The 12585-nt window shown below is 38.7% G+C and overlaps 1 protein-coding gene across 14 annotated transcripts in view; it reads right to left on the bottom strand.

Annotated features, from left to right (window-relative positions):
- cep164 (centrosomal protein 164) overlaps positions 1-12585 on the bottom strand; it is a 215000-nt gene that overhangs the window by 99532 nt on the left and 102883 nt on the right. For 12 of the 14 annotated variants that reach the window (XM_087976370.1, XM_087976371.1, XM_087976368.1 and 9 more), the window contains 2 exons: positions 11038-11148; positions 8206-8283 (listed from right to left, as the gene is read on the bottom strand). In XM_087976370.1, the coding sequence (XP_087832496.1) occupies positions 8206-8283; positions 11038-11148 (189 nt within the window). The remainder of the gene's footprint in view (positions 1-8205; positions 8284-11037; positions 11149-12585) is intronic. The other 2 variants (XM_087976367.1, XM_087976365.1) reach the window with 1 other exon arrangement.

Genomic DNA, 12585 nt, shown 5'->3' with positions numbered 1-12585 from the left:
GAAAACTTAAGCCACTGTAAATTGTTCATATTAATTGTTGTTCCTATTATCTCAGAATTCAGATGACTGACAGTCATGAGCAGATCAAAGTTTATGCTTTGCAAGGTTATTCCAAACAACTCAATGAGATGCAATCACTGCCAAAATTAATACCTAGTAATCAATTGTCAATGAATTCTTTAATAAATCTGAAACAATTGAGTCACAATCGTTAGTCCTTTGATGTGTGTATGATTTGATATCCAGAACTGTGCACAATTGTATACAGATATTGCCATGACAGCCATCTTCAGTGGAAGGAGAGAAGAACAAAATCAATTCCAATAAACTTCACCGCACATGTTAAAAAAAAAGATGTGTTTTGGATTCAAATTACAGTCAAAATAACTTAGTTTTTGTTCTTATTAACATTGTCATTAGACTGAACATTGGAATCCAGCTAAATACTCCATTATCTCCATAACCAAATGAATATTGTTTCATTTTTCATTTCCAAACAGCTGTCTTTTTCCACAGGAAAGCAATTTAAGCAAAAAGAGATTCTTACTGGTACAGGATGACAGACTCAATCACAATATTTTGTTTCAGAATTATAATGGAAATCCCTTTGAATATTAAATGTTAATTTCCATGGTAATTTACATGTTTAGGCATGTTAATGGTCTCTCAAATGTAAACGATTTTTTGCAAACCAATTTAAAATGTGCAAGGCATCGAGCTATTGTTTTTTAAGACAACGCAGTTGCACTGAGATAACAGGCTGCTCCCAATTCTCCCTCTTTCTCCCTGTTACCCACTTCCTTCTTAGCCATCTTCTGTAGGTCAAGCTGCTTGGACAATGGGCTCATATATAATAACTCAAATGAGCTGTCCTACACCTGATATATCAAGAAAAGGTAAATAGTTCAATTATGCTTGCCTCCCACAGTGGTAAGAAACCCACAATATAAGTGAACATATATATTTTCAGACTGGATTGGAACTTTATAAATAAGTTTCGGGTTATTACTTGATGTATATCTTGGGTCAATACAATTCCAGTATGACTAAGTGAAAACAAAATTAAATGATTTAAATTGGTCTCATCTCCAAATATTAAAAATTCTGAACTGTGGTAGACTCTCTAAAAGGCTTTTGAAATATGATGCTTTGAAGTTATTATAGCCAACAATGCCAGATAAGTCCGGGTTTAAAGACTCCATTGGGGAATGACTGGAAACTGTCCCATACTAGAAGGTTACATGTTTAAGGTGTTCCATGTTACTTGAGTAAATCATCTAGCCTGTCACTTCAATGCAGTACTGAGGGAATGCTACATTGTTGGTGGTGCCCTTCTTTAATGCAATAAAATTAAGGTTTTATTTATCTTATATATGCATTTAGTAAAGGTGGCAATCCAGACAATACTAGTTTCAAGATGCATGTTAACTTCCTCCTTTGTCTCCTAAATTCTGACTGCAGACCCACATCCCTCTTTCTGCCTATGTCAATGACATGGACAACAACGAGTTTTTCAACCTGCCCTCTCAGTGTGCTCTAAAGATGTTCAGGGACATCCTCGACTTTAGCACCAGGAAACACACTACTGTGGGATTTACTTAGAATGCCTGTATATTCCCCTAACTAGCAAATCAACTATAACTATTGCTTTTTCCATTTTCTGAGTTACACTTCCTTGATGTACCATTACTTTCATCAGTGTTCTGAATACTGGCTGAAGAGGGGATTGTGAGCAGGGAACTCCTGCACTAACTGCCTGCTGCTTGACTATCTGGCGGTCAACTATTTCTTAACTTCCTTAAGCTGTGGAGCGATCACATCTATAAACATGGTACACAAAGCTCCCAGCACATGATCACACAGCAGTGAACTAGGGGTTGCTGCTCAAGTTCTGAAACCTGGAGGTCAAGCTACTGCAACTGATGAGACTTCTTGCACAAATGGTTCCATAATTTCCACATACCACAGGATGTGCACTCTAGAGACTGCAGCATCCCAATTATTCCACTACAGATTAAAAACCTTGTTACTGCTAATAAACTTTTATTAATACCATAAAACTCACTAAAACTGATAAACCATACCACTACTGAATATACCTACCAGAATCCAAAAAAAAAACAAGATTCACATGTTACTTGTCATCAAAACTTGATATTTTAAAAGTCTTTTTACCTGCCAGTTGTTTATCCTTGGGACTGAATTACTTTAATGGCACTTCAAGCTTGGAACTGGTCTTCACTTTCTGGTACTCCTTTTTATTCCCAAGGACACAGCCTAGAAACAAAAGCTCGAATCCCACTTCACTGAGGTAGACCTGGAGGTGCTGCTAGACAGGATGGTAGAAAGGAGGGCCATCTTTCTCTTGTGACTGCCAAGGGAGGCCTTGTCACCATGCTAAGCAGCCTGAGCTAAGGTCGTAGGCTTGATTCAGTGCAGTTTCCTGCGTGAAACACTTTTCGCAGGAGTGAAGGAAGAACGTGAGTGATCTTATGTGCTCCACAATGTTATGTGCCACCATTTTCTCTCTTCTTTCTCTCATTCTCAGAGCTATCATTCACTCAAACTCTGCCAATGCAGACACCTCTCATCAAGGCTCAGGGACTCCAACACTCACTATTGCATGCATCATGTCCATGCTTTCACATACCTCGCCCTCCCAAACTACTCATACCTCCAGCCCTCTGTGCTACTTATTTACAAAGTGGGAGCACCTCACCATCTGTCCTGTCGCTGCATCATTACTAATGGCTCACCCATCCACTTCCATAAAACACAATGCTCCTTCAGTCTCATTCCAGGAAAATAAAAGCCTCACAACTCGCTTGAGAGGATGAAGACATACATCTGCTAACCCACCATGAGTCTTCATCCTACATGAGGAGAAAATGCATGAATTAGCCAGAGAGGATCATGATCTCTTATGTGGGTATGCAGAGACCTCCAATGAACAACCACCCTGCATGCTTCACTGTGCTGTTAATCTCGGTTTTCCCACTACCATCAATGCTGACACATTCTCTTTTCTGCACAAGCTTTTACCACATTTACAAAGTTTATTCCCTCTCTTATGCAGACACTGCAAACCTCTAACGAGAATAGGGCAGCTACACAGACCCTCAATTCCAACTCCATTTCTGAAGAAGTGTCATATTGGACTTGATATATCAACTCAGATTTTCTTTGCACTGATGCTGCCAGATCAGCTGAATTTTTCCAGCATCTACTCTTTCTTTTTCAGATTTCCAACATCTGCAGTATTTTGCTTTTATTTAACCAGGTCCTGCCTGGCTTCTCACATTCAATGGTGCAAACCACATCAAATATTCTTAGATCTCCCTTCCTTTCAAAGTTGATTCTCATGTGTGCAGAGAACTCCTGCACTAACTGCCTGCTTCTGCTTGATTGTCTGGCGGTCAACCATTTCTTAACTTCCCTAAGCTGTGGAGTGATCACATCTATAAACATGGTACCCACAAAGCTCCCAGCACATGACCACACAACAGTGAACAAGTTGCTGCTCAAGTTCTGAAACCTGGAAATCAAATTACTGCAACTAATGAGACTTCTTGCACAAATGGATTTTCAGAAGATTGCAGGTGATTCTCCATTTCCTCTGCATCCAGGACATCCCCCTCTCTGTCCGCTTCAGTTATGAATGATGTTCACAATTATGCAGCACATCCTGTCTGGGTGACCCTGTAAGGCCCTGCCGGAGCAGTCCTCGCACTGAACCTCATCTTAAAGAAGCCTACTGTCTGTGTGGCGGTATCTCCTGATTAACTGTTGTTTCCTCTGACTCCATTAAGAACTGGTCCACTTGGACTTTCAGACATGGTCATTTGCTTCAAGCACATACAGTGTGCTTGCAATATAAACTGCTGGTACATGCTGTACATTTGACATTGATGTAGTGTGGTGCCAAACAGCAACATATCCACCCCCTTGACTGGTTCAGTGCTCTGAACTGTGACAAGCTGCCTACATCTCACACGATGTTAAAAAGAATTGCAAATCATATAGATTAGCTGTCTGTAAGTTAGCACTGAAGAGTCCATGTACTGAAAACCAATATAAGAAACAGAGGATGTTAAAGTGTGTAAAGGAAACTAACAGCCATAAGATGCATCCTCTGTAGATGCATGATATACAACTGTATCCCTGTGCATAAAGCCACAGCGGTGAAGCACACAAGTCAATACCCAAAATCCAAAGTGAAGCCCTGAAGGGTTGAAGGCGTGCGTATATTGTTCTGAAAGCAGCCAATGTTGTGGTGAGGCTGGTGGTGTGACCATATTGATTTGCATGGACAAAGGGTGGAGGAGATCAGTGTCCATGGAGTAAGCAAGAAAATTGTGATGAAAGTGGAGTTTTCTGAAGCCCAGAGAAGCAGCTAGCTATCAACACCAGGTAACGCTCTTTCAAGTCAGGAATTGGCACTGTCTAGTTTCTCAAGGAAGGAGAGAATACAGACTTGTATAGGTATTACTTGAGTTTAGCTACCAATGAGATGATTAGAACTCAGATAGTCACCACTCATTCATGGTGTTCAGAACTTGCCATTTAAACCTGAAGGGGAAAATCAGATTTCTTTCTCTCAATGTTGAGATGCAGGTTTTGTTTCATTTTCACAACTTTCTCTGCATTGCCCATGCTGGTTAAGATTGGGAGAATTCTGCCTTATGTCTCTGAGCAATGTCCTGTGACATCACAATCCCATTTTTATTCGTAAACTATGGTATTTCCCTGACAGGTCAGATTCTGCCTCACCTCCCACATTGTCTCAAGACGTCATAGCTAATAAACGTAACTGCTGATTGTAAACCTTACTACAATTAATAAGTTCACTTATCACAACAATGATCTGAAATAAAATTTTAATCTGTTAACTTCTGAAGGAAAAAGCAAAGTATCGCCCACCCATACACTTACCCTGTTTCCTGCAATGTCACGCATTGATTTATTCTGGATACCCTCTGCTGTTTTCGCAGTCCCTCTCTTACTTTCTTCACTGCTCTCTTTATCCCCACTGTGCTGTCAACTCTCCAACTAGTCTCAGACCAACTCTCTCTTTCTGCTCCTCACACCCACTGTGCTATGACTCTCCTGTTGGTCTTGCAATGCCTCTCTTGATGCTCTTTTTATTCCCCTGTGCTCTTACCTTATATAATTTATTGACAAACAGTGTAGAATGTGCCCATAATATTTAAGATGCTATATGAATCTTTTCACCACGTATCCTATGCAGTAAAGACCATTCCCTCCCAACTCTATAAAATCACCTCTGAACTTACCTTTCTCCACTTCTTGCTGCAACATCCCTTTGTGCCTTTATAGATTGTTCCCAGATTGGCTACTCCAATACTCTGCGCAGCAGGTCAGGCAGCATCCAGGGAACAGGAGAATCGACATTTCGGGCATAAGCCCTTCTTCAGGAATCCTGAAGAAGGGCTTATGCCCGAAACGTCGATTCTCCTGTTCCCTGGATGCTGCCTGACCTGCTGCGCTTTTCCAGCAACACATTTCCAGCTCTGATCTCCAGCATCTGCAGACCTCACTTTCTACTCCAATACTCTACCAGTAGTCTCCCATCATTCACTCACAATAATCTATTTATCCACAATCATAATGCAAGACCTCACTAGGACTAACACAGCTATTACATATGTCTTTGGTGACCCACAACTGTTCCCAGGCCTTCAGTGCATCAAATTTAACATTCTTTCCAACTCAGACTATTTAGGTTTTGTGGAGAAAATGGAACAATGTACCATTTTAAAAATTATACACGTCAATAGTGTACAGTACAGTCTGTTCCTGGTGGACAGATTTCTGCAGATCTGATTTACCTATTTTCTGTAAGTGGGATAAATTGAGTAATTTCCAATATTAGAGCACTTCCTACTGTCAGAAAATCTTCTGAAAGGGTTAAAGTATTCACTTAAGTAATGCAATAAAAGATCCACTAAGAACTGATACTCCCTGATTCCAAAGTTTTTTCCAGTCTTCTTCACTTGGCTTTATGCTTAACTGGAGCTATGAGTGCAGTCACTATTTATCTGAGCAGCCTAACTGAATGGAATCTTTGTCAAATACATAATGCTCAGTTAGAAGCATTGACGTTCAAAGCAATAATCAATCGCTTTATGGTGCTGAGGCTTTACAACCCAACTGTACATAACAAATGGACAGAGTCTTGTGATGCAGTGGTAATGTGCTTACCTCTGAACCAGGTGGACCAGGTTCAGGTCTCACCTGCTCAAGAGGTGCATCAGAACCTTTGTGTATGTCCCAAAGGAAATCCTATGGAAATTAGCAGGACCATCATTATTCTAAGGGCGGCATAGAACATATTGGAGATTATTATTGGCGAAGGCAAAAATTATTTGCAGTTGGAACATTGCTGTAGTGTATGGCAGTACTCCCACAAACTGCACAGGGACAGGTATCTTGTTCTGTGATGTTGTATGAGGTGCAAATATTGCCAGGACAGCCTGTTCTTCTTTGAAATAGTGTCATTTCAATATTTGAAACATCAAATATAATTTGATATCTATAGTGAAGATCAGGTCAAATGGTCATAAACAATAGTCAGATGGCTACTGCAAGTCAATGACATATGGAGTTGGCACGCATTGACAAAGCAACCATGGGTGACAGACAGCATGATAGTTGTTAACAGCAGAAAAAAAACTTGTGATTTAAGTTGAAATAATAATTAACTCTGCTACTTCATATGTCATAGATTAGGTATATTGATTATGAATGGACTTTATTCTGTATTTGTTTAGGCGAGCACAAAGAACAGATGTTACATTTTTAAAGCTGTTTGCAATGCAATTATGCAGGATGTGGTCAGCTATTACAGCTGCGCTTTACTGCCCCCCAATGGAGACACTCAGTCCAAAACTGTATTTTATGATGTTTAGATCGGGTGAGAATTTTTTTTCCCAAAATATTATTGTTGCCATCTATGTGTTTATTGTAATAAAATTTAATTTAAGGTTGTATTTTTGTACCTAATGAATGTTACAACTTGCATTGTGTTCGTAAGACTGCTGGAAAGGTTGAAGGAATGTCTACAGCAAGTTGGTGAATCAAAACCTTCCTTTACTAACTATGCTACTCAAAAAATTTAATCTTAATACTTTTGAAATATTTATCCCATGTTAAAGCCTGAATTTGAGGATGTAATTTTTCCATAGTTTTTCAATAAGAATGGTTCAATAGGCAATAATCTTCTATAATTAATATGTAGCTATAATAATTATAACTAGTGCATTTGCCAGTAATCAGCTCCTGGGGAACAAATAAAAATCTGGGAACACAACATTACAAAGTCAAGCTTGTGCTCAGTTCCTATATCATTACTGTCTCCATTATTACCTTATAATGTACAAGGTGCCACATCTCCAGCGAACTCTGCACACCTAACATACAATTAATTAAAAAATTTAACAGATTTAGAAAAGCTGGAGCCTACTTTTAAATAGGAGCATCTAATTCAACTGAATTCTTTTTTGCACAAAATCCTTACTGCAGTCTAACATTGCTTAATTCAACTTTGATTGTTCCAAGTTTTTTTTAGTCCAAACAAACAACTTTACATTAACAGGATCGTCAGTGTGTATTATTATAAAATGACAAAATGTCTTCCCACAGGTTGAAAGCAACAGCTCAGTCTTGCTGTTTTTCTGACTTTTATAAAGCAATCAAGTTGTGCTCCTGTGGTTTAGGATGTCGACAGAATTGCTGAAGTAAATTATTGCCTTGTAACATTGCCAGTCACTGGTTTCACATTTACAGTTCAAGTTGTATGCAGTATTTTCAAATTCACCACTCGTGACATATTTTTGCTACAGATTAATAATGTACAAGGAAACTGGTTGAGAATGGGATCAGAAGCAAAGGCAGGGGTTGAGAAAGCAACAGTGGAATCAAGGTAAAATAAGGATCACCGTATGAATTTATTATTTGTCAATAACATGTCTTGAATAAATGTTCAGACTGCATGCCCAACTAAAATCATCCCAAGCTCTTTGATGATGTATGGGTTTCTTAGACTATGAATTTGAAAGAGCTATTATTTTAGAATTAATAATACAATTTTATTGAAAGTCAGAAAATTAGGTTTATGCCAATATGATCAGATTGTATTTGTTTTTTGATATAATAGAACAAGCTTAAAAAAAAACTCAAACATACCTCATATTCAAAACCATCACCTAAGGTCCCCACATCTATGTGCAGGTTTTTCATGAGGTGAGCACTATCAGGAGCACTCTGTGGAAATAGATTATTTGTATTCTATATTAATTCTGAACTCCTCAAAATTATTTTCTAACCACCCCACCCCAGATACCAGAAATCCCATATGTGCACATTGTTCAAGCAGCAATTTACATTAGATTTATCAGAGTTCCTATTGAATCCTAATGCCTTTGTTGAACGAAATATGCCATTACATAGCATATAGGGTGAAGCAAGTGCATTAACAAAGACAAGAGCTAAGCAACATCAGTCAAACACTTGTTCATGAAATCAGCAGGAAAGAATCTATTTTTGTCTACATAATGCCATACTAAGGCATATCAACCCAATACTGCATAAATAATGTATATGATATTAATATTCAGAAACATTATGCAACAATTCCATTTTCATAAAAGCTGTCTGATCAAAGCTTGTTGTTTTTACACAGTTCAATGAAAAAATAATGTAAGTGCAATGATATGTGAGTGCATAGAACCTAGTTCAGAGTTTCTTAAGATTGCTACTTCTTTTTATTATCATTTCTGAAGAAGACTGATGGAGAAGAGAGCAGTGGCTTTTAATTTTTTTTCACATTGGATATTCCTTACATTGATTCACTCATTCCGAGGCAATGGTGCAAATAGTGACAGATTAAACAGTTATCTCCACCAAAAGAAATATATAGGAACATTTAGTTTACATTCAATAATAGAAATACTGATAGTAAGTTAACAACTAAAGAAAACACCAAAAAAAAATCACAAACTGTAGAAAGTATTATGCTGATATGATGCATTGTTCACATTCTCATTACCTTTGGGAGCTGTATGTAGATCCACTGGGGACAAAGGCCTGGTTTGAATGTCAACTTTCATAAGACCACTAAATCCACCCTTAACAAATATAACTGGGTGATGCCCAAACAACGTAGAAGCAGCAGCAGGCCATTTGTCTCTCTTTGAGTCTATTCCACCACTCATTATGACCGATCATCCAACTCAATACTCTGTTTCTGCTTTTTCTTGTTAAAAGAAATATGAGGTACACTATGTACTCATCTGATTGCCTTGAGTGACAGTAGTCCTCCTCATGAATAATGTTTTTACATCTGACTGTCACTTATTACAGCAGTGTTTTTCAAAGTTTTTCCGCTTGAGTTTGCATTTCAAGATTTGAAAATTATTGCAGCCTTTCTGAGACATCTGAATGGGGTGTTTGGGAAGATAAATGACAACACTGGTCAGAGACCTATGACAGTTATGGGAAGACGCAGCACTACAGGCAATCACTGCTACATCTGAGCTCGCAAACCCAAAATGGAATCCAATCCTTTTCCTCTCACCACCCCGTCGAACCCCCTTTTTTGATAAGTCCTGACATAGACCATCAAGAATCAACCACACAGTGCAGACAGTTTTATTTATAGGCAGCTTAGGCAGATAAAGATGGCAGCTCCCTTCCCTATAGAGCCTTGTGAAATGGATGGATCTTCAAATGACATTCTGGTTACTAGCAAGGTTTTTTTCTTGTGCAAACTCACAAATTATTTGATTCCTTCAATTTAATTTATTACAATCTCAAGGCAGACCATCAACTATTTAACAAAGAAGTCCAAAACTCCTGGTGATTTCATGAATAAGCTCTGCCACTAGGTATTATGTTTTAAGCAAAATCGTTTACTGTACAAGGATTAAATAAAGCAATTACTGCTAATTTAACATCATATTTTGCAAACCTACAATCTTCAAACCTAAAAATCTTAACAGATCACCTCCCGTTCTGTTTTTAATCTCATTCGCCCATACTTCTCAGGATCTTGAGAGTTCTTTCACTTCTCCTAGGACCAAACTACAATTTGTCACAGACCCTCACAATTCATTTTGACTCTCCTCAGTTACTCAGTTTGGCAGTTTGACTTCCAAAGCTCATTCTCTCACTGTGAGGTTTCCACTGTCAATGTCTTCCACTAGTTTTACCAGATAGATCTGACAGTTTTCATTCCATGTTCATTTTGGACTTTTCTTTCCAAGCATGAACCACATTCACAAATTCTGGTTTGCGCTTTCAACTCAAGAACATCACTGGTTCTTAAAGGTCTCTATGCTCCTTGCTCTGGGTGCTAGGATATGCAGCAAACTTTCTTTGATCTGGGATCTTTGTGAATAACTTAAATCTTGTACGAAGACAGTTGTAGACATTTTGCCTGAATCAAGACTCAGGAGAGGGTCACCCTGCTTAGTACTTACATGTCCACCTCTGTCCTCCTTAAATAAACATGGACTATCTCAAATGGCAATTATCTCAGGAATGTTTGAGCTTCTCAGTAATTTTTCCATTAATCCTACATTCAAAATTCAAGCACCAATACCAGAAGTCACATTCTGAGAAACATTAATCAATAAATTACATATTCACCACAAATAACTTAATTTGTCACTGCTGTAGGTATGAAGTCACATGTAGGCAAAACAGGGTAAGAATGGCTGATTTCATTCACAAAATGGATATTAGTGAACCAGAAAGGAATTTACAACAATCAGTGATAGTTTCATAATCACCAACATTGAAACTAGCTTTCAATTGTAGATCTTTATCAGTAATAATTAAATTTAAATTTCACCAGTTGCCATGGTGAGATGTGAATCTATGTCTCAAGAAGCATTAGCCTGGTCTCTGGGTTATTGTGTCATTGTCTTACCCACACTACATATTGCTATTGTGAAAATGCAACATCATTTTGGGACTATGAGTTTAGTACACAGATCATAAGACTTCTGTGCCTACCTTCTCTTCACTCATGTCATCGTCATCTTCACTAAAGTCTACCAAGTTCATCGAAATCTTCTCTTCAGGCTTTACTCCCAGAAGACTTGTAAGGCCACCTGTTTTAGGGATCTTTAGCACCCCGCACCAACCCCAAGACAAGATAGGATTATTGAATGTGCAATAATATGCAAAATATGAGAACATCCTGATGAAAATACTATGACAATGGAAGTGTGTTATTTCACATCAGATGACAGAATAGACCCAATGTTTCGTTATATTGAAGTTATATAATTTCAATATGTAGGGACATGCAGTTGAGTGAAAAATGCAGAGGTGAGAAATAATTCCACACATTGGCAGTAGTTTTAGGGCTGAATATTTCATGGAATAAGAACCAAAAATTGATCTGCAGCAAATTGGAGATTACAAATCTCTACAAGTCATCTGTCAGGTCTTACATTGATCAATTTAGAACATCTTCAGTTGGAGGAGGCAGGTTCATTCAAGATATTCAAGTGGGCATTAGGTGATTATTTGAACAGAAATAACATTCAGATTTATGGGGAAAGGCCAGGAGAATGGCACAAAGACAATGATAGCTGGCCTCATTCCACACTGTAAAGATCCTGTGATACTGTGCCAATGTATGAAACTTTTGTACCATGCCTTCTTTATACATTCCATTCAGATGAAATATATTATTTGCCCCATTTGACCTCAAATGCATTTCCAATTCCACATCAGTTGTCACTAATACAACATTGTGGCCTCCAACAATTGCTCTTTGCAATCTACAGGTAACTCAGAGTCATAGAGATGTACAGCATGGAAACAGACCCTTCCGTCCAACCCATCCATACCGACCAGATAGCCCAACCCAATCTAGTCCCACCTGCCATCACCCAGCCCATATCCCTCCAAACCCTTCCTAGTCATATACCCATCCAAATGCCTCTTAAATGTTGCAGTTGTACCAGTCTCCACCACTTCCTCCGGCAGCTCATTCCATACATATACCACCCTCTGTGTGAAAAAGTTCCCCTTTAGGTCCCTTTTATATCTTTCCCCTCTCACCCTAAACCAATGCCCTCTAGCTCTGGACTCCCACACCCCAGGGAAAAGACTTTGCCTATTTAGCTTAACCACGCCCCTCATAATTTTATAATCCTTTATAAGGTCACCCCTCAGCCTCCGATGTTCCAGGGAAAACAGCCCCAGCCTGTTCAGCCTCTCCTTATAGCTCAAATCCTCCAACCCTGGTAACATCCTTGCAAATCTTTTCTGAACCCTTTCAAGTTTCACAACATCTTTCCAATAGGAAGGAGACCAGAATTGCACGCAATATTCCATCAGTGGCCTAACCAATGTCCTGTACAGCCGCAACATGACCTCCCAACTCCTGTACTCAATACTCTGACCAATAACAGAAAGTAAACCAAATGCCTTCTCCACTATCCTATCTACCTGCGACTCCGCTTTCAAGGAGCTATGAACCTGCACTCCAAGGTATCTTTGTTCAGCAACACTCTCTAGGACCTTATCATTAAGTGTATAAGTCGTACT

This window comes from Chiloscyllium plagiosum, unplaced genomic scaffold (genome assembly GCF_037043375.1).
Source record: "Chiloscyllium plagiosum isolate Xiang-an unplaced genomic scaffold, Cpla_swu_hap1 HiC_scaffold_29, whole genome shotgun sequence".
NCBI lineage: Eukaryota > Metazoa > Chordata > Chondrichthyes > Orectolobiformes > Hemiscylliidae > Chiloscyllium > Chiloscyllium plagiosum.
The sequence above is the reverse complement of the archived record's forward strand: the minus strand, read 5'-3'. Positions and strand labels throughout refer to the sequence as shown.